The 23199-nt window shown below is 42.1% G+C and overlaps 1 protein-coding gene across 4 annotated transcripts in view; it reads left to right on the top strand.

The window, feature by feature from the left end:
• The window catches only part of PPP6R3 (protein phosphatase 6 regulatory subunit 3), an 82275-nt gene that overhangs the window by 33223 nt on the left and 25853 nt on the right, over positions 1-23199 (top strand). For 2 of the 4 annotated variants that reach the window (XM_044270793.1, XM_044270791.1), the window contains 11 exons: positions 873-938; positions 2016-2128; positions 3421-3534; positions 3885-4014; positions 4145-4297; positions 4720-4866; positions 4950-5014; positions 13784-13899; positions 15966-16051; positions 18343-18429; positions 19128-19225. In XM_044270793.1, coding sequence (XP_044126728.1) covers positions 873-938; positions 2016-2128; positions 3421-3534; positions 3885-4014; positions 4145-4297; positions 4720-4866; positions 4950-5014; positions 13784-13899; positions 15966-16051; positions 18343-18429; positions 19128-19225 — 1175 coding nt within the window. The remainder of the gene's footprint in view (positions 1-872; positions 939-2015; positions 2129-3420; positions 3535-3884; positions 4015-4144; positions 4298-4719; positions 4867-4949; positions 5015-13783; positions 13900-15965; positions 16052-18342; positions 18430-19127; positions 19226-23199) is intronic. The other 2 variants (XM_044270794.1, XM_044270792.1) reach the window with 2 other exon arrangements.

Genomic DNA, 23199 nt, shown 5'->3' with positions numbered 1-23199 from the left:
TGTATGACAGCTTAGGTGTTTTCTCACATACTGTATTTTTACTGTACTGGGTGAAAAACTGCATGTTAAAAAATAAAAAAAAAATGTTAATTGAAACTCCCATTCAAATCATGGTCCAAAAAACTTCTGCAATCTGTTTGATTTTCTGTTCTATATATAAAAACCTTCCTACACAAAATTAAAGAAATATAAAGGAATTCTAGATGCAGCATTAAAGTGTCACAATTTATTTGATTGTTCAGATATGCAGTATTAGGCTAGTTTCACACTTGCGGCAGGACGGATCCGGCAGGCTGGTCTCCCTGTCGGATCCGTCCTTTCGCTGTATCGCAGGACTGCCGCTCTGTCCCCATTGACTATAATGGTGACGGGGACGGAGCTCCAGCGGTGCACGGTGAAAGCCGCCGGACTAAAATGTCGGACATGCAGGACTTTTTAGTCCGGCGGCTTTTGCCGTGCTGCGCCGGAGCTCCGCCCCCATCCCCATTGTAGTCAATGGGGACGGAGCGCCGGTCCGGCGAAACAGCGGAAGGACGGATCAGACAGGGAGACCAGCGGCAGGACGGATCCGGCAGGCAAGTGTGAAACTAGCCTTAAATGAGTTCTACCACAAACTATTCTTTACCTGTCCACAGGATAGATGAGGGTTGGATCGGGAGTTTGGGGAGGGGGGGGGTTGTCTGATCGGATCCTCAAGTCCTGTCCCTGAATGGAGAGGTAGTGTGCATGTTGAGTCCACCCCTTCATTCACATCTATAGGACTGATGGAGTGCAGTCTTTGTATAAGTATTGGTGTTTTTGTTCTGTTCTCTATTTGCTGCTTTGATTTTAAAACATTCACTTTTTATTGTATTTTAATTTTTATTCGGCAGTGGCTAAATGAAGAGAAGATAATTCAGAGACTTGTAGAGTTAGTTCACCCCACTCAGGATGAGGATGTAAGTAAAACCAGTAGTATGTATGTATTCTATGATCAGCTTAAAGGGGTATTCTGGTTGTGGCAAGTTATAAGTATTAGATTAGTGTGGGTTCTACTGCTTGGATACCCACCAGTTAAAAACAGGTACTCCCCATCATGTGAGGCTCCCGCCATGAAATGAAAGGACCATCTGGTTCAGCATGTGCATTGCCGCACCATTCATTTCTGTGGGAATTCTGGAAATAGTTGAGGGCTGAACTCTGCTGTCTCAAGAACTCCTATAGAGTTGAATAGGTGGCTGTGCGCATGCCCGACCTGTCTCCTTTCATTTGGTGGATTTCCCAGAAGTAGGACCCCTACAGATCTACTTGTTCCCTATATTGTGGATAACTTGCCACAGCTAAAATACCTCTTAAATGTAATCAGCCGGCACTCTCCTGTAAACCTGATAATGGGAATCCCTAGATGCCATGCTCACTGACACAGGCATCTAGGGGGTTTAACAGTTCGGATGGGTGATTTATCATCCTGGACAGCAGGTGCCTGACTAACATGGTGATTGTCTGAGTACTGATCCCGAGCAATGTTGCTTGAGCATGTACCTTTTACAGGTAGCTTTCAGTATATTAACCCCCTCAAGTACCTGCAAATTTTCTTTATTTTTTCCATCTAAATTTTTTATTCCCCATCTTCATGTAGCTGTACTTATTTTTATTTTTTTTTCCCTGTTCACATAGCCGTATAAGGGCTTTTTTTGTGGGGGCAAGTTGTACTTTCTAATGGCACCATTTAATATTACATATGATGTAGTGGGAAAATTTTCCAAATGGGGTGCAGTTCTGCCATAGTTTTATGGGTTTTGTTTTTACGAAGTTCCCTATGCAGTAAAGCTGACCAGTTATCTTTATTCTCCGGGTCAGTACGATTAAATTGATACCACATTTATATGGCTTTTTCTTGTGATTTTATTTTTTTTTACTATAAAAAGTTTTTTTTTTTTGTTTTTTTTTTTTTTACATTGCCTTTTTCTAAAAAAAAATTTAATTCCTTGGTTTCTAGATCTGTGCATAGTCTTTAAATTGTTCTTGTCTTACAGAGGCATTCAAATGCATCGCAATCTCTTTGTGAAATTATACGTCTCAGCAGAGATCAGATGTTACAAGTTCAGAACAGCCCGGAACCAGACCCCCTTCTGGCTACACTAGAAAAGTATGCAATTTAACTAAGATTAAGGCCCCTTTTAGACGAGCGAGTTCCCCACATTGGACTCGCAGCGAGAGTATGCCGCAGCTCCGGTCCTGACCTCCCAGCACTGACGGGGGTCGCAAAGCATTATATTGAGTTAAGATGCTATGTAACCCTTACAGTAATGGAATTATGTCAGTGTTATCCAATACATTCCAGAACTGTAAGGGTTACTTAGCATCATAAATCAATATAATGCTATGCAACCTCCATCAGTGCTGGGATGTCAGGACGGGTTCTCTGGCTGACATACGGTGTGAGTCCTAATCATGGAACTCGCTCGTCTGAAAGGGGCCTTAAAGATTTCTAAATTATGCAAGAAGTGTTCTGTTAGCTGAGTTTACCTCACCATGATTACATTGAGACACTATGTGGAATTATTTCAAAATAACATCCTAGATACATTGCATGTATAGTGTCAATCAATAGTGTATAGGCTCATTTAGACAAGCAATGTTAAGCTTGTGTTCTGTCTGCTTAAGGCTATTTTCACACTAGCAGCAGGACGGATCAGACAGGCTGTTCACCCTGTCGGATATGCCGTGCCACCGCTCCGTCCCCAATGACTATAATGGAGACGGGGGCGGAGCTCCAGCGCAGCACGGCAGTGCTTGGCGAAAGACCGCCGGACTAAAAGTACTGCAAGTCGATTTTAGTCCGGTGGCCTCTCACCGCGAACTGTCGTACTGCACCAGAACTCCACCCCCATCCCAATGGAAAAATAGTGGCAGGGCAGATCCGACAGAGTGAACAGCCTGTCGGATCCGTCCTGCCGCTAGTGGGAAAGTACCCTTAAACAGACTGTTTTCAATCTGTTCAATCAGTTTGATCTCTGACCTTCTGGTTGTCTGCTTTTCTTCCGTCAAAAAAAAGACTACCTACCTTAGTTTTCAGACTATAAGATGCACCTAGGATTTAGAGGGGAAAAAATAAAAATTTTCATCACACGGCTCCCAATTCTTCAGACTCCAAGGGCTTCATTAGCCTCAGATCACAAACCCCATCCAATGGCCTCAGATCAGGCCCCCTTCAGAACCAGTTTAAAAGTCTGTTTGCTGCTGTAATAGAGCTTTACTTTGAACAGCGCTCCAAAAGGTCAGGCATATTCCCTCTGCGCTGGAAGTCAGGTCTTGTTGATGTACGGAAATCGCAGACTAAATTACTTGGTAGACTACGGTTACTTCTGATGAACAGTTTTATGATCGTTGTATGCCTATGTGGTTTTACATGCCGTTAACATGTTCATCTGTTTCTAGACAAGAAATTTTAGAACAGCTATTGTCAAATATATTTGTAAAAGAGAAGAATGACTCTGCGATCGTCAGTGCAATCCAAATACTGCTCACTCTGCTAGAAACTAGACGTCCAGCGTAAGTCGGAAAGTTTAATTGGTTTGAAAAGCAATTCTGTATGTTTGCTGTCTACGTTGTTAAATGTCTGCCTGTTGTGGGTCTGCATGAGAGAACCTAAATGAAGAATCCTGATGGACACAATTAAAATGTAAAGGATAATTGTTTTCATGGAGGGGCACCCGATGTTGACAGTCAAGTCTCAGTATTACTGTGAGACTCATTGGTAACTTCAAACTGTGTGGCTATCACAAAGTCTAACTTTTGGAACTTTTATCTGTTTTACTTGGTTGCTTGTAACTTTCTTAAACAAAGGAAACGTTGGGTTGCGTCAGTCTATATAGTAAGGTAAATTCCCTTCTTTGTTTCAGATTTGAAGGGCACATAGACCTCTGCCCTCCAGGTCTCAACCATTCTGCCTTTTCAGTTAACAGAACAGTTTTGACTGCCATTCAGGAAAAGCTTCCGTCCTTTCACCAGCTCCTCCTGGACCCTCCAAAAGTAACTTTTTTTTTTTGGGCAAACATTATTTTTTATTGGTACATCTCTGTTCCTATTGCTTTTTATGACCTCACGTTTATCATATTTTTTTTCTTGCATTTTTTTTTCCATCTAATTTTTCACTTTATAGACGGATGTCATGAAGACAACATGGGGAGTATTAGATCCACCTGTAGGGAATACTCGGTTACATGTGATCAGACTAATAGCCAGTCTACTACAGACTAACACGCGCAGCATTAATATGGAGATAATTGAATTAAACACTATAGGAGTTATTTTGGTAAGTAGTATTTTTTATTTTTTTTTGTTAATTATACCAGAGGTTAAATCAGTTGCACCATAACTTTTTAGGTTCTTGGAAGTGCAGTAAAAAAAAAACTTTTAAAGGGCACCTGTCAGCTACTTCATTATGCCCTGGCTATGAGCAACATTCTGCTTTCAGGGTACCTATTGCATTTTTTTTTTTTTTTACATAAAAACATTTCTTTAAAAAAGTGGATACAATCAAAGGACCCCATTCCACAATAGTGTGGGGTCTGTTGCTATGCCATAAATGTGCCAAAGAGAAGACTGCTTTGCAGTTACAGGCTGGTTCCTTGCTTTATTCAATGTTTTTCTAGTGTTAGAACAGCTACTTGTAATTCTTCTGTGTTTTTCCTCTATTATGAATTAACATTATTTAATATTTTCTTTTCTTGATAGGATATGTTTTTTAAATACACATGGAACAATTTTCTTCACACGCAAGTGGAAATCTGCATTGCTTTGATACTTGCTAGTCCCTGTGAGAATACAGACAGCACGCTTAGTGAGCAGAATGCTGCAGGAGACCACATCTTATTAAAACATGTATGTTCCCATTCAGGCTTTTGTACTATTTGTCCCTTCTGCTTCCACACAATATTCTCATTTGTCTTCCAATTCTCCTCCAGCTCTTTTTGAAATGCCACTTAATAGACAGAATACTTGAAGCATGGGCCTTGAATGAAAAGAGACAGTAAGTACTTTAATTATAGAAAGTGCGCTATTACAGCCTTTGGAAATGCTCTGCACTGCCTATTCAGTCCTTCCTGAGTCAGGGCTTAGCAGAAAGTTTGTTGTCAGGCCTGGGGGCCTTCACAGTGCCCAAGGCTGGCATAGAAACTCATCAGACCCCTGTGACTTTCCTGCCATTTACTGTCGGAGTGTGTCGACTGTATTATACAGCTGGCACCCGTTGTGTATGAGCATGGCTCAGCTTGTGTATAGTGTAAATATATAGTATGAAGCACTGGAAGAATGATTCCAGGGTTTTGTTTTTTTAAGTTGCACCCCATCCATGAACACCATTGGGAAAATCCATACTCCTGACAGTAAATCATTGAGTTTTCACGATCTCAGTGAGCTTGTGAAAACTCAAATCCGATGGTATATATATTCTAACCCCCAGGCGTTCCCATGGTGACAGGGACGCTTGCCTGGGGGTTAGAATATACAGGGCCATGCCGCTCACAGTAGAACATTTAAAAACTAATCAGTAACTTTAACTTTATTCATTGGTGATCTCTTTACTGTTTACTGGATACCTTACTCTGTCTTAGCTCCGGTAACAGCAGGCAGTGCGGGCGGCCCTTCCATAGGCATCAGGGCTTGCCTCCTACGGAAGCCTGTGAGATCCAGCCCTTTGGCTGGGTCTCACAGGCAGGCTGTCAGCATAAAAGCTGACAGACAATGCATTACAATACAGGTTGTATTGTAATACATTGCAGAGGGCATCGGACCCCAGGAGTTTAAGTCCCAAAGTGGAACAAAAATAAAGTAAAATAAAATGTTTTTCATAGGAATAAAAAGTTTCAAGTAAATAAAAAAATATATCCCAAAACGGAAATATTGCGTATTGCCGTGTCCGTACCACCACCTCTTGAACGCTGTAGAAAAAATTTAAAAAAACATATTACTTGCCGGTAATTTCCTTTTCATGAATCCTCCATGATGGCATGCCATGAGAGATGACCTGCCTCCAACCAGGTAGGGACAGGAAGTATAAATTTGACCCTCCTCCGGCTCCTCCTCAGTGTCGTTCTGAACAGACTGCCAAGAGTCTTTCCTTTTTTTTTTTTTTTTTAGGAAATTACCAGTAAGTAATATGGTATGCCGTCATGGAGGATGAAAGGGAAAAACCATGAGATATAACAGATTAATTTGTATTTAGGGAGGTGCTATGGCCTACAATACCTTCCTACCAAAGGAAAGCTCCTGACTAGCCCTAGTATCTACCCTGTAATGTTTAGTAAACGTGTGGGGGCTTGACCACGTCGCTACCCTACAGATCTGCTGTAACTAAGCACTTTCTCTTTCAGCCGAGGATGTTGCGACAGATCTTGTAGAGTGGGCTGTCAAAGACTTGGGTGGAGATGCCCCTAAGGACCTATAGGATTGCAATATGGCCATTTATATCAATCTGGACAAGAAATGTGGCCTTATGACCTTTATGTGCCCCACTGAATTATATAAGCAAGTACAGTTTTTCTGTAAGAATTTGTGGTCTCTAGGTAGAACAAGATAGCCTTACACACATCCAGTCTGTAAAACTTCACTTCCCCTTCTGATTTTGGATCCGAACAAAAAAATGGAATAACTTCCTCCTGTCTGTGGAAATTAGACACGACTTTGGCAAATTTTTTTCCTTCCTAATCTAAAAACTATGCAAAATGGTTCCACTATTTTTAGAGCTTGGATCTCGCTTACTCTACGTGCTGAGGTAATTGCTACTAAAAATAGGATTTTCAAAGAAACATACTTCAGTGAGGTTTCTGAAAGGTGTTCAAAGGGGGGAGTTGTCAGACCTGATGGAACTAAATTAAGATCCCAGGGAGGCACTGTAGGTCTTAAGGGTCTTAATCTATCTGCCCCTTTTTAAAAACAAAACATGGGTGGTCCGCAATTTTTTTCCCCTTAAACACCGAACTTAATGATATATGTACTTTTTAAGGTATTTGGACGCAACCCTTCCTCAAAACCTGTTTGTAAGAATCCCAAAATTGGCTGGATGGAAAATCTGAGAAGAGTTCCCCGAATGAATACACCAACTACAGAACTTTCTCCACATCTTAGAATAAATCTTGGAAGTAACTACTTTTCTGCTAGCCGCCATGATGTTAATTATGGTGTCAGATAAGCCCTTTGACCTCAATGTTACCCTCTCAGGTTCCAAGCTGCCAGATGTAACCTTTCCGCTTTCGGGTGATAAACTGGACCCTGTGACAACAGATCTTGTCTCCAGGGAAGAATCCATGGGCTCTGAATTGACAGAAGCTTCAGAAGAGGGAACCAGGGCTTTTTTTTTCGGCCACAGGGAGGCTATTAAAATCACATGGGCCTTGTCTAAGCAGATATTTTTTAGCACCCTTGGGAACTAACTGAAGAGGAGGAAAGGCGTATGTCAGCTGAAAGTCCTACTTTTGTGACGGCACATCTACTCCTATGTTCCCATCTAAGGGGTTTAGGGGAAAATCTTTTTTAGTTTTGTTTTCTGCTGAGGCAAACAGATTCACCAGGGGAGTACCCCATAATCCTGTTATCTGGAGAAAAACTTCCTTTTCTAGGCTCCATTCTGTTGACCTCAGTGAATTTCTGCCTAAGAAGTCCGCCATCTTGTATTTAGGGATCCTTTTAGGTGTACTGCCGATGGGGATCTTGAGCGAACTTCTGCCCAGAAAAATATTTTTTCTGTTAATAGACATAGACCTATACTTCTTGTTCCCCCTTGATGGTTTTAGGTCATGTTGTCCGTCCTTACTTGAATGTCTTTCCCTTCGATATTATGAGACAATGCCTTTCCAGACTGTGGACAATCCCCACTGATTTTAAGAGAGATCTCTGATCCTCAGACCATTGTCCTTGGAAAGAGGGATGAGTGCAATGCTCTCCCCATCCCCAAAGGCTCGCATCTGTGGTAATAACTTGCAGATATTCGGTATTCCAAGAAACCCCCTCAACTGATGGTCTGTATTTTTCCACCACTGTAAGGACTGCTTTACTTGAAAGGGAATTTTAATTGTCTCCTCTAACGAGTCCTGACTTTTGTTCCAGCACCCTAGTAACCATTACTGGAGAATTTGAGTGGGTAACTGGGCCCATCTTACTGCTGGGATGCATGAGGTTAAAGAGCCTAATGGCTTCATAGCCTCTGATTGTGCATACTGACTGACTTTGAAATTTTTAGACTTTTTCGCTTATCCCGATCACTTTCTGGGTTGGAAGAAAAGTCTTCTGAAGAGTTGAGTCTAGACGGACCCCTAAAAATGTTACACTCCTCTTTAAGTGAGACTACCTCTAGCATTTCTTTGGTAAATACCCTCGGAGTGGAGGTGATCCCAAAGGGGAGTACTTGAAACTGGAAATGACGTAGTTCCTTTCCCGGAAAGACTGCTATGCAGAGTTTTTTTGTATACCGGAATATGGTAATACGCATCTTTTAAGTCTGATGCCAAGAATTCTCCTTCTTTTAATAGATTTATGATGGATCTTGTGGTTTCTATTTTGAATTTGTCGTATTTTATGAATCTGTTCCGGCTCTTTAAGTTTATCAGATGGTATCCCCCATCAGTTTTTTTTTTTTTTTTTTTTTTTGTTTTTTTTTTACTAAAAATAAAAATGAGTAATAACCCTTTTTTTGTTGTAAGAGGAACTGAGATAATAGCCTTTTGAGCCAACAGATTCCGAATCCCTTCTTCAAATTTTCCTTGTAAAACAGCTGATCTTTGAATTGGGGTTACGCTAAAAACATTTATGGGAGGAGGAAGACTAAAGGAAATATCGTAACCCTTTGATACAATATTTAGAACCCAAGGATTTATGGTAATCTCTTCCAATTATTTTGTAAAAAACTTTAATCTCCCTCCCACCTGAAGCATGCTGTCATTGCTTGGAAGGTTCTGCATTTTTTTTTTTTATTAAACAAGAAGCCTCTGATTCCTCTGGACCACTGGCCTCAGATTTTTTATTTATTTTTTTGCCTGGAAGGAACTACCTTTTTTTTTTTTTTTTTTTTTTTTTTTTTTTTTTTGACCTTCCAAAAAAGAAATTTTTCTTTTATTATTTTTTTGAGTCCAATGCCTTCTCTAAGATGCTTTCCAAATCCTGGCTAGTCATCAAATTCCCATGAAAGAGCAAACCAAGATTTTAACCAAAAGCGCCCTACTGGCCACTACTGCTAGTCCCAAAGTTCTTGCTGCTATTCTGACTGATTCTGCTGTGGAATCGGACAAGAAGTCCACCGCTTTTAATAAGCGGGTAAAGGAGTCTTTTTAGGGAGTCATAAGTAGTACCTTCTTTTAGAAGAGATTCCGACTGATAACCATCTTTTTAGGCTAGATTTGGTTTGAGTAAAGCAGCGGCGGCCTTCCAGGTAGTCTTCAGACTTGAATCTGCTTTCTTATCCATTGGAGTCTTTTAGGGACCCCACGTCCTCAGATGGAAGGGCATTTGGCCCCTTGACTAATTTTGAAAGGGATACATCTACATTAGGACAGGATGTAAACAATGCCTATTCTTCATCACTAAATGGAAGGCGACGCCTCATCGGTTTTGGAATAAATAACTTCCTGTCCGGAGTCTTCCATTCCCTTTTTTTTAAATTCCTGCATATTTTTGTGGACTGGAAACTTTTTTTTCCTTTTGTTCTAGTCAAACCACCAAACGAGTGTGAAAGTGGCCTAACTCCTTTGTATCCTCAGAGAAGAGAAAACTTTAAATTCTCAGTCAGATCCAGAGGAATCAAAGACAAGGCCCTCTGAATCTGAGTCTTGTTCTGACTCTGAGGACGATGAACTGGAGTAACCTAATTTAGTTCCCTATGTTTTGACGCAAATGTTCTAGGGGTAGGCATAGGATTTTCAGAAAGGGCTGCCCGCATCTCTTCCCTGATTACGTCCCTTAATTTCCTCTATAGTAGAAGAAACCAGATCCTTTGCCATATTTGTAGTACAAGTGTAGTATATGAATTGGGTAATTTTACTGAACATATAACACATTTCTTAGTTTTTGGACTAGGTTTTGCTCTCTGAGCCCCCTCCATCACTCTACAGGAAGAAAGGAAGACAGTGGTACAAGGGAGTTAGCATAAATAAAAATATACAGCATTTCCCCAAGAGACTTTCAGTAACTTACAATAGTTGGCCCCTGGGAGGTCTCCATTTGGACTGCACCAAGTTCAGAGATGTTTGGCCACTTTACCTCTGACCCCTTTAAATACTCTTACCTCAGATCAATGGGCGACATCCGCCTTGATCCTACGTGCCAATTTTAGATCCGCCCCCTTCAAATACTTTCAGTTCACTTGCGTTTTTCCGGATCCGGCGTGTAATTCCGGCAAGTGGAGTACACGCCGGATCCGGACAACGCAAGTGTGAAAGAGGCCTAAGGCAGGCATGCGTGCAAAATGCAACATGGATGTTTAAGCAAAAAACATGCTGTAATGTTATTGTTTCAGTTGAATAAATCCTATTTAAATTGTTATTATTAAGGTAATGATTATTTTTCTCCTTCCTAAGTACAACAGAAAAATTGTCCAAATATGAATCTTTATGTAAAAAAAACTGATTTAAATCAAGCCTTACTGACTAGTGACTTAAATCGTGATTTTAAATCGGTTTGATTTAAATCAAATCCACCCTGCTTCTGTCTCTACCTGGTTGCAGGCGGGTCATCTCATGAAAGGGGAAACTGCTAAAACTTTTTTTTTTTTTGTCACCTTACATCACAAAAAGTGCAACACCAGGCGATCAAAAAGCGTATGCCCCCCCAAAATAGCACCAATCAAACCATCTCATCACGCAGAAAATGAGCCTTAAAATGATCCCAGTTAAATCTGCCTTCCAAAAACCATATGACTTTCCTTTCCTTCTGCGCCCTGCCCTGTGCCCATACAGCAGTTTACGACCACATATAGGGTGTTTCTGTAAACTACAGAATCGGGGTAATTTTGTTTGGCTGTTAAGCCTTGCTTTGTTACTGGAAAAAATGGCTCAAAATGGAAAATCTGCCAAAAGTGACATTCTGAAATTTCATCTCCATTATCAGTTTTGAAAACCTTGAGGGGTGTAGTTTCAAAAATGGGGCCATTTTTGGGTGGTTTCTAATATGTAAGCCTCACAAAGTGACTTCAGACCTGAACTGGTCCTTAAACATTTGGGTTTTGGATTTTTTTTTTAAGAAGGCTTAGGCTACTTTCACACCTGCGTTCGATCGGATCCGTTCTGAACGGATCCGCTCATATTAATGCAGACTGTGGCTCCGTTCAGAACGGATCCGTCTGCATTAGAACTTAGAAAAATTTTCTAAGTCTGAAAGTAGCCTGAGCGGATCCGTTCCGACTTTACATTGAAAGTCAATGGGGGACGGATCCGCTTGAAGATTGAGCCATATGGTGTCATCTTCAAGCGGATCCGTCCCCTTTGACTTACATTGTAAGTCGGAACGGATCCGCTCTCCTCCGCACGGCCAGGCGTACACCCGAACGCTGCTTGCAGCGTTCAGGTGTCCGCTCACGGAGCGGAGGCTGAGCGCTGGCAGGCGGATGCATTCTCAGTGGATCCGCCTCCACTGAGAATGCATTAGGGCCAGGCGGCTGCGTTCAGGGCCGCTTGTGAGCCCCTTCAAACGGAGCTCACGAGCGGACACCTAAACGCAGGTGTGAAAGGAGCCTTAGAAGCAAATCTTAGTTTTTAACGTCCCAAAAAAAGAATGTTATTTACAAAATGATCCAAACATGAAGTAGTCAAATGGGGAATGTAAAGTAATAATTTTAGGAGGAATCACCATCTGTTTTAAAAGCAGAGGAAATTGAAGTTTTGAAAACTGCAAATTTTTCCAAATTTTTGGTAAATTTGTTTTTAATAAAATAAAAATATTTTGTTTCAAGTTTACTACTATCATGAAGTACAATATGTGACAAGAAAACAATCTCAGAATGGCCTGGATAAGTAAAGGTGTTTTAAAGTTATCACCACATATGTCAGATATGCAAAAAATGGCCTGGTCCTTAATGGGATTCTGTCACCTTGTTTTAGGTTAGAGATGCAGACATGCATGGCTAGATCGCAGCTAGCATGTCCGCAATATACCTGTCCCATAAAGCTGTGTCTTTTATTTATTTTTTTGTTTAAAAAATTATTTGAGATATGTAAATGAGCCTGGTAAGGAGCCCAAGGGGCTGTATGATCCTTCCTAGTGCCCAGCCTCGCCCCCTTGTGAAGGAGCCCAGCACCACCTGCGTCCTCCGAATCCCCTCCTTTCGTCAGATTGCTGTAATCTCGCGATGCGCAGTTCCTTCCCTGAGGCTGATGCCAGCACAGGAAAGGAACACTATGCCGGCACTGCTCATCAGTTTGGAAGCATGAAGAGAAACCCCACGGAAGCACTCTATAGTGGCTCCGTGCCTCCGTTCTGCACCTTCCAGATTGAGAACCCATTCAAGTGAATGGGTCCGCATCCATAATACGGTGAGCACATGGCTGGTGCCCACAATACGGGCATGGCCAGTTAACGGCCATGTGTATGAAGCCTGCAGGTGTGACTGTAATACACCAAGCCCAAATTCCTTGCAGCTTTGATATTTGACTTTTTTTTTTTTCCTGTTTTTTTTTTCCTGTTTTTTTTTTCTCCCTAGGCTTTTTTTTTATGCAGGCATGCTGCATATTTATAAAAAGGCCACTGGTGCCAAAAACTAAAATTAACAAAAAAAAGCAAAACGTTATGACATATGCCACTGAAAACGTGTCAAAATGCTATGTGTGAAACTTCCCTCAAACGCTGTAAACCTTTTTTTTTGCCTGTTCATTAATTTACCACTTGGTGGCGGCATAAACTTAAGGGGAATCTGTCATCAATTTTATGCTGTCCATTCTAGCAGCAGCATAAGAGACAGGTGAGTTGATTTCAGCGCTCTGTCATTTAAAAGTTAAAAGGAAGTGATTGCCGAAAACAAACATCACAATCATTGCAGACTGGGCCTGGAAAAGAGTCCCGGCCACCTGAGAAGAGTCCTGGTTATTCATGAATTCCTGCTCTCCTGCTGATGACTGACCGGCTTCTACCTCGTTTTCTCCCTTTCTCTCTAGGAGAGAACTGCCAACCATCAGCAGATTGGTGAGAGAGCAGGAGATTAGGAATAACCAGGACTCTTCTCAGGTAGATTTGACTATTTTCAAGGCCTGGGCTGCAATGATTATGATGCTGGTTCTCGGCAACCACTTACTATTAGCTGATGTGTGACACACCGCTGACATCGGCATTTGTCACTATTTTATGCTGCCCTCAGTGAGGTCAGCATAAAGTTGACTGGTTCCCGTTAAACTGTCAAACTAAATCTTACAATGGCAACAGAAAAATGAAAGCTTGATTATGATTTATCTTTTATATGCAAAAACAAACCATTTTTGCAATATGGGTCAGGACTGTGGAGTCTGTAAGCCAATCTGTGCTCTATTTCCACACTGTAACCTCACAAAGCCATCTCCGATTCCACAGCCCTGCCAGCGATTTTAAGGCTGTATTACACAATGTGGCAGACTATTATCGGGAGGGAAGCATTCCCTCCCGGCAATTGCCTGCTCGATAGCAGCAGACACAGCTGCTATTACATGCAGCAATCTCCTCCGCAGCGTGGGGAGGAGCGATCGCTATGAACATTATTATTTATTTTTACTGACTCCGCAGCCCTAATACAGGATAGATGGAGAAAGATGCGTCTATGTACATAAAGTGGTTTTATTTTTCATCTTAGGTCAGAAGGAGGACAGCGGTACGGATACATGGGACACTTGACAAGAATAGCAAATTGTATAGTCCACAGCATTGAAAAGGGGCCAAACAGTACTCTAGCACATCAACTTATTAAAGGTATCATTAAATTTGCTTACGAAAGCCCTTGTTTAGACATTTTATTGCTTTTTGTACTCATAGTAAAGGTTTTAGGGAGGCCTTTCCAAACTAGTATGTTTGTGTTAAATGCTCGGTGTACAAATGACAAGTATCTTTTGGTTTTCTGGGTTTGTAGTGAACGCAGTGCTGGCAGAGGTCTTCACTAACTGAACCACAGATTTATATTGCTGATTGGACTAAAATGTCCAATTGTCTTAATGTTGTATCCTATCCACCTGGACCATACTGGAATTCTGCCTAAGTAAAGTATGTTTGATTGAGCCAATTCCATATCCAGTCCCTTGGTACCATTTCCAAAGTGGTGTCCAGGCTTAAAACAAATGGAAATGGTCATGTCATGCATCTGCCCCATAGATGTCCATGGCCGCTGTACCTTTTTTTTTTTTTTGCTTCAGGCATTTACTGGTCACTGTATGCAAAAAAGAATGTAATGTGAATTGGGCTGGACATCAGCATTTAATCACAGGGCAGCACATATTGGATGGTACAACATGGCATAGTTTAGTAGCTGCACTGTGAGATTGGGAAGTCATTTGCAAACGATGAAATGTGAAAATACTTTGCCCTCTTTCCAAGAAGTACCAAGATACTGTAGCTGGGGGGCTTGCTAAATATGACTTTCAGCATTGTAGCCATTCTTTTCAATATGCTAAAGGTCAAAAATTGGCTCAATTGCAGTGATAAATGTGACAGATTCACTGGAACAAACGTGGCCTAAAAGAATCAAGTGCTCAGTACTTATTTTATTCACATCGGGGTGCGATCTTGACCAGCCACTTACCGGTTATGTGCATGCATAGTATCCATTGTAAATTTCCACTTAATTGAAATGAGTTCGTTAGGAAACAGTGTTTTTTGACCACCTTTTACTATGTTCTAAAATTTGTGTGGACATTAGTTATTTTAATAAAAAGTGATTTGAAATACTGAAAAAAAAAAAAAATCTTTTAGGCGGCATTCACACATCTATAGGGCCACCGTGTCCATGTTGCAGACCGAACATGTCCTATCTTTCGTTGCAGATCGCAGACCCGTTGAAGTCATGGGTCTGCACCGCAATGCATTGCTCACGGGGCCAGTGCCCTGTTCTGTGCACCAGCTGTTTGCGCTCTGCAATACGGCCTGGCAACCCTACAGTAGTGTCAATGCCCCTTTACCTGAATAGAAAGTAACTTTGGTGTAGATATTCTTGCATTAGAAGCTGCCAGAGATGTTTGCCATGGCTCTTCTAATGTTTAATTATTCATGTCGTAGTTTGAGTCCCTTATGTGTACAATTAGTAGTTATCCTGGTTTTAAAGAGGACCTTTCACCACTCCTGACATGCCGGTTTTTAATAGCTCCATGTATTCCCCGTGTAATACCAATTTTGGAGCATCTATTCTTATGGCTCTGTTGTACCATTCCTGTGTTATTTCTACTAGAAGTTATGAATAAAATGCTAGCAGTCTGCAGTAAGGGTACAAAGCGGTGGTAACCAGTTCGGGTGTGTCCCTGCACAGATTCACTTTATCCAATCAGTGCTGCCATTTTCAGACTGTGCAGGTACTTACCCCAACTGGTTACCACCCCTCTGTACCCTTACTGCAGACTGCTAACAATTCATTCAGAACTTCTAGTAGAAATAATAAAGGAATGGAACAACAAAATCATAAGAATAGATGCTCCAGAATCGTTATTACATGGGTAATGCATGGAGCTATTAAAACAGGCATGTCAGGAGCGGTGACGGGTTTAAATATTAAAGACCCTCTGCTTCAAATAGGTCTTCAGAATTGTGGTGTCAGACCTTCAGGACCCCAACCGATCAGCTGCTTGAAAGGAATGCGGCATCTATGTGCTATGGCCTCTTCCTTGGTTCTGTGCCTGGTATATAACAAATGAATGTGTGCCGCCCCTACAAATAAATCTGGCATTCCAGCCAATCTGATGTTGCTAATATGTCCTTTGGATAGGTCATTAGTATATATGCCCTGGAAACCCCCTTTTAAGCTAGTGACTTAACACTTTCCCTTGTCTCTACAGAACTGCCAACTGAAGCTCAGGAAAAATGGGAGACCTTTTGCACGAGCTCCTTAGGAGAAATAAACAAGAGGAACACCGTAGATCTAGTAGGTTTCTGCACTGTTTGTATGATTTCTTAGGTGTTCATGAAGCCTGGAACGCATCTGCAGTCTAAGGCCACTTGCACATGGCAGCATTTGACTGCCTGTGTGAAGTCATTTTGTACAGATGGGAAAGCCTATACGGTAGTTTGCGTAGTTTCAACAATAGATTTTTGCTGGTGATGACTCCACTTATTTGGAATTTGGCAAATCCTATACAGGCGCCCAGAAACACAAGTTATGCAAGTTGTGTAACATGTATGCTTCACAGGTTTTCTAATATGTTGGTATAAACTAACTACAATATTACCTTTTAAAATGGATATCTGTCCAAATAGGATAGAAAAGGAGTTTTCCCATTAACAGCATTTTATCACCTATTCTCAGAATATATTCATGCAGACTCGGGGCATTATAATACATCGATCTCTTCTGTAGTAAATTGTACTGGCTGCTTTGTGAGTACAATTCATTACAGCGTAAGTTGGGCAGGAACTAGTGATGAGTGAAGCAAGCTTTGGATCCTTACCTGAAGTCTCTTCGGTCAAAACTTCGTTTGAATGCTGTACGGAGATTCGTCTCTGTACAGTATTCAAATGTATGGGCTCTGGCAAGTTGAAATAACTTATCACAAGTCTCGCAAGACTCATTTTTAACCATTTTAAAACCGGAATCCGAAGCCTGCTTCAGTACTGAAGCCGAATTCCCACAAGACTTCGGTGATAACACATTTTCCTCGCTGGAGCCCATAATTTTTAAGGCTGTACAGAGATGGATCTCCGTACAGCATTAAAGCGAAGTTTTGAGCAAATCGATTTGCTCATCCCTAGCATGGACCCACAGGATTATAAATCGCAAAAATGCCATGAGTCCATGTTACAAGAGCAGAGTTCAGGCTGGAAAATAACACACGGTGCGTGTGGCCCAAAATGAACACATCTGAAATTTGCCTCAAAGGGGACATCTGCTGTGGGTTTTATATTCATGCAGGTAAAATCCACAGTACCATTCAAGTAAATGTGACTTTACAAATCTCAGGAAAGCGAGCTTGCAATGGATTTACAGATCCATGGCATGCTCATTCTATTGTCAGTTTCACTGCAGATTTAATCGATTTCACTGTAGTAACGGTGAAATCCATGGCACCGTTCCACGAGAAACACTTAGGCCTCTTTCACATGGGCGTCATTTTTTTTGCCCGGATAAGAGGCGCGTGCGGTGCGGGAAAATGCGCGATTTTTCCACGCGAGTGCAAAACATTGTCATGCGTTTTGCACTCGCGTGAGAAAAATCGTGCATGTTTGGTACCCAAACCCGTACTTCACAGAAGTTCGGGCTTGGGATTGATGCTCTGAAGATTGTATTATTTTCCCTTATAACATGGTTATAAGGGAAAATAATAGCATTCTGAATACAGAATGCATAGTAAAACAGCGCTGGAGGGGTTAAATTTTTTTTTTTTAACTCCCTTTAGTCCACTTGATCGCGAAGCCCGGCATCTCCTTGTGTCTCCTTTGTTGAATAGGACCTGTGGTGAGCATTAAATACAGGTAAAGGACCTTTGATGTCACTCCGGTCATCACATGGTCTTTTACCATGGTGAATCACCATGGTAAATGATCATGTGACGTACCTTGTGATGACCGGAGTGACGTCATCAAAGGTCCTTTACCTGTATTTAATGCTCACCCCAGGTCCTGTTCAGCAAAGGAGACAAGGAGATGCCGGGCTTCGCGATCAAGTGGACTAAGGTGAGTTAAATTATTTATTTATTTTTAACCCCTCCAGCGCTGTTTTTACTATGCATTCTGTATTCAGAATGCTATTATTTTCCCTTTATAACCATGTTATAAGGGAAAATAATAATGATCGGGTCTCCATCCCGATCGTCTCCTAGCAACCGTGCGTGAAAATCGCACCGCATCCGCACTTGTTTGCGGATGCTATGCGATTTTCACGCTTCCCATTCACTTCTTCTATGGGGCCTGCGTCGCGTGAAAATCGGACAATATAGAGCAAGTGATGCGTGAAAATCACTGCACATGTGCACAGCCCCATAGAAATGAATGGGTCAGGATTCAGTGCGGGTGCAATGCGTTCACCGCACGCATCGCACCCGCATGGAAAACTCGCCCGTGTGAAAGGGGCCTTAAGGTTTTGCAGTGGACCTGTGGCGCCTCTGGCGTCCTACCCTTACGTTTTTTTTTTTTTTTTTGCATGTGCCTGAAAATTAACACAAACGAGCGACGTACACCCTTACATCTTGTAAATGTGTCGGGTTTATTTTTCGCCCTCAGGTGACAACGCGACACATCCACTCCTCCAGTGATGATGAAATAGAATTTAAAGATCCAGGATTCTCACAAGATTCTTCCATACAGCAGGTTAGCACAGACGTTATGGTTCATGGATTTAGTAGTCTGCCTTCCCCCTGTAATTTCTTCAGATATACATTTGCGCTCAGTGTATCTCTGATAGGTCATTTGTATCTGGCTACAGTATAGCGGAACACATTTGCTGGCAACAAATTATTTTATTTTATTTTTTTGTGGGCAGACATTAATGAAATCGGGTGGCTGCAGTGGTTGCACTGGCTCTTAAAGGCTACTGTGACTTGTCCACCTTGGGAACATGTAGAGAATAGAAGGAAAGGAGTCCCTGACACCACACCCACTCTCCGCCCCCCCCCCCCCCCCCCTCCCTCTCAGTTCCCAGCCACAGCATCTAACCAGTCGACAGTGATAACTAGGCTGCAACGTCAAATCCTCCATAGTGAAATAACATCACTTAGCTCACACCATCCAATGACTGAACCACTATTAACAGATCATCTTTTGGCCTAGTCATTGTACAGCAGGGAATCAGACAAAATGTATTTACTTTTTGTAATATTACACCGGAGTTATGCCTATTACTGCAAAGTTAGAAATGAGCATCTTTCACTGCAATAACAGACACTGTCTGTTTTTAGGATGTCCTCCATATCTGCCACATGTCTAGAGAAACCACCTAATGAATAGCATGTTTGAGGAGCAGTCTAGTATATATGTTATACCACTGTTGTTGGTCCTGGGTTTGCCAGGCCTTTTCTGATTATCAGATGCAACAAATGACGTCCAATTTTATTGACCAGTTTGGCTTCAATGATGAGAAGTTTGCTGACCAAGATGACATTGGGAAGTGAGTATGACTCTGTGATTTTACCATCTGGTTTTGGGGAGGGGGGTGTCTGGTGATCTTGGTAATGGCTATGGTCTTTATCTTGCTTCTGCACTGGTTTCTCTGCTTGGATCAAAATCACATTTACTAATCAACATCTGGTGAATGGATTTGCAGGTCTTGAGCACCTGCCTTAATGCTGCTAAACACAAGCTGCACAGCTGTTAACCATACTAATGGTTGTGTCTTCCTCAAATTATGCCACCTTTCCTTCACTGCCATCAATTTCTATGATTGGGTAGATGGTGGTGGGTATAAGATCGATCTTTTGATGCTGTGCAGTCACTGAGCCTCTGAGCATATATTTGGTAACGGCATACAGTACAGACCAAAAGTTTGGACACACCTTCTCATTCAAAGAGTTTTCTTTATTTTCATGACTATGAAAATTGTAGATTCACACTGAAGGCATCAAAACTATGAATTAACACATGTGGAATTATATACATAACAAAAAGTGTGAAACTGAAAATATGTCATATTCTAGGTTCTTCAAAGTAGCCACCTTTTGCTTTGATTACTGCTTTGCACACTCTTGGCATTCTCTTGATGAGCTTCAAGAGGTAGTCACCTGAAATGGTTTTCACTTCACAGGTGTGCCCTGTCAGGTTTAATAAGTGGGATTTCTTGCCTTATAAATGGGGTTGGGACCATCAGTTGCGTTGTGGAGAAGTCAGGTGGATACACAGCTGATAGTCCTACTGAATAGACTGTTAGAATTTGTATTATGGCAAGAAAAAATCAGCTAAGTAAAGAAAAACAAGTGGCCATCATTACATTTAAGAAATGAAGGTCAGTCAGTCCGAAAAATTGGGAAAACTTTGAAAGTGTCCCCAAGTGCAGTCACAAAAACCATCAAGCGCTACAAAGAAACTGGCTCACATGCGGACCGCCCCAGGAAAGGAAGACCAAGAGTCACCTCTGCTGCGGAGGATAAAATCATCCGAGTCACCAGCCTCAGAAATCGCAGGATAACAGCAGCTCAGATTAGAGACCAGGTCAATGCCACACAGAGTTCTAGCAGCAGACACATCTCTAGAACAACTGTTAAGAGGAGACTGTGTGAATCAGGCCTTCATGGTAGAATATCTGCTAGGAAACCACTGCTAAGGACAGGCAACAAGCAGAAGAGACTTGTTTGGGCTAAAGAACACAAAGAATGGACACTAGACCAGTGGAAATCTGTGCTTTGGTCTGATGAGTCCAAATTTGAGATCTTTGGTTCCAACCACTGTGACTTTGTGTGACGCAGAAAAGGGCCAACAAGTGCTAAGCATCTCTGGGAACTCCTTCAAGACTGTTGGAAGACCATTTCAGGTGACTACCTCTTGAACCTCAACAAGAGAATGCCAAGAGTGTGCAAAGCAGTAATCAAAGCAAAATGTGGCTACTTTGAAGAACCTAGAATGACATATTTTCAGTTTCACACTTTTTTGTTATGTATATAATTCCACATGTGTTAATTCATAGTTTTGATGCCTTCAGTGTGAATCTACAATTTTCATAGTCATGAAAATAAAGAAAACTCTTTGAATGAGAAGGTGTGTCCAAACTTTCGGTCTGTACTGTACATTGCACTAGTCTAGAGCAGTGGTCCCCAACTCCAGTCCTCAGGGCCCACCTGCCGGTCATGTTTTCAGGATTTCCTTAGTATTGGGCAGCTGATATAGTGTCTATCCATCAGGATTTACCACAGGTATTCATTCTGTGGGATACTCCTAAATCCTGACCGGCAAGTGGGCCCTGAGGACTGGAGTTGTGGAACCCTGGTCTAGAGTATTTTCACACATGGTGATATATATTTCACCTGTGAAAACTTCCTCAAAACTGCATTTTTGTTTTTTAACTGCACCTCGACCGCTACGGCTTCACTACAACTCCAAAGTGCCAGCTTCGTTTCACAGATGCAAACAACCCAACATAGCCCTCTGGACCGCCGCGGTGTGCTCCCCAGAAAGTCACCACGGAGCCCTTGCCTAATGATAAATTTGCATGTGGCAGATTTGTTGTCTCAACCGTCCCATAAGATCTGAGAGCAGTTTGCAAAAAATTGACGTGCTTTCTGTCAAGTGTTAAAGGGGTTGTACGGGTGTTTAATACTGATGACCTACCCTGAGGTGAGGTCATCAAAAATAATCTGATCGCTAGCAGCCCCACCAGTCAGCATTTTGTAGAGGCCACTGTGCTCCAGTGAGAGCTGCGGCCTTTTTCTTGGCCAGTGATGTCACGTTCATTGGTCAAATTGCCTAGGCGCAGTGATGGATCTGCACTTGGTAAGGGGCAAGTAGCCCGCGGCAGCCTCCCTGATCATATACTAGTGACCTATCCTGAGGATAGGTCACCATTACTAAACACTCAGGGAAAGTCCTTTAAAGGGTTTCTACCACCAGATTTTGAGATTTTTTCGCTGACTGACACTAGCGATCTGCTAGTGTCTGCTTTCACTGCCTGGTCACAGAAAGGAGTGGAGCTTGGGTGCCATAAGAGCAAGGGCGATGCCCTCATTGCACCAAAGGCCTAATTTACATATTAGAAAAAAAGTATGAACTCTAACGGGGCCTCAGATCAACAAAAGAAACTGTTTTAATCAGGTGAACCACAGCTATGTGCCTATGCAAACAGTTTCAATTAGGCCTCTTGCACACGACCCTATGCCCTCCGAGACATACGGTCCGTGAGCGGGCCATATGTCCTGGAGCGGCATTGATCATGCTCACGGGAGCACACAGCATCATAGATTACTATGATGCTGTGCACGTCAGGCCTCCCACAGATCTATTGTCCTGCACTCATGATCTTGAGTGCGGGACAATAGCCCCGCGGGTGGCCTGGCGTGCACAGCATCAGTGTAATCTATGATGCTGTGCGCTCCCGTGCGCAAGATCAATGCTGCTACGGGACATATGGCCCGCTCACGGGACCATACATCTCAGAGGGCATAGGGTAGTGTGCAAGAGGCTTAAGTAGGTGAAAAAAACACACATCCATGTGCACATAGTGGTGGTTTTCCCATTAAAATGAATGGGAAGATGTCTGGTGTTGAATGCAGATTATGCCACAGAAAACTGACGTTTTCCACAGTGGATTTAACCCCTTCTACCCCGGGCCAGTTTTTACCTTCCAGCTCAGGCCATTTTTTTTTTTTTGCGAATCTGATGTCTTTGTGGTAATAACTTTGGAACGCTTTTACTTATCAAAGCCATTCTGAAACATTCCCTATATGCCTACTTTATGTTGGCATAATTTTGGAAATGTAACTAAATTTTTTAGGCTGTTAGAAGACTTTGAATTTTAGAAGCAATTTTTCAAATATTTCAAAACAATTTTTTAAAGCTCCAATTCAGTTATAAAGTTTTTTAATTTTTGGGGGGCTTGTGTAATGGAAACCACCCATAAATGACCCCATTTTAGGCTACTTTCACACCAGCGTTTAGGTGCGCATCTGTCTGGTATCTGCACAGACAGATCCGCACCTATAATGCAAACACTTAGATCTGTTCAGAACGGATCCGTTTGCATTACCATGAACAAAATTTTTTTTTTATTTTTTTTGTTCATGATAATGCAAACTGATCCGTCCAGACTTTACATTGAAAGTCAATGAGGGGCGGATCCGTTTGAAAAATGCACCTTTGAACGTATCCGCCCCCATTGACTTCCATTGTAAGTCTGGACGGATCCGTTTGCCTCCGCACGGCCAGGCGGACACCCGAACGCTGCAAGCGTGTGCCAGACTGATGCATTCTGAGCGGATCCGCATCCACTTAGAATGCATTAGGGCTGGACGGATGCGTTCGGGGCCGCTTGTGAGAGCCTTCAAATGGAACTCACAAGTGGAGCCCCGAACGCAAGTGTGAAAGTAGCCTTAGAAACTACACCCCTCAACTTATTTAAAACTTATGTTACAAACTTTGTTAACCCTTGAGGTGTTCCAC

Source organism: Bufo gargarizans, chromosome 10 (genome assembly GCF_014858855.1).
Source record: "Bufo gargarizans isolate SCDJY-AF-19 chromosome 10, ASM1485885v1, whole genome shotgun sequence".
Classification (NCBI taxonomy): domain Eukaryota; kingdom Metazoa; phylum Chordata; class Amphibia; order Anura; family Bufonidae; genus Bufo; species Bufo gargarizans.
Note: the sequence above shows the minus strand (reverse complement) of the source record. Positions and strands in the feature narration are given on the sequence as shown.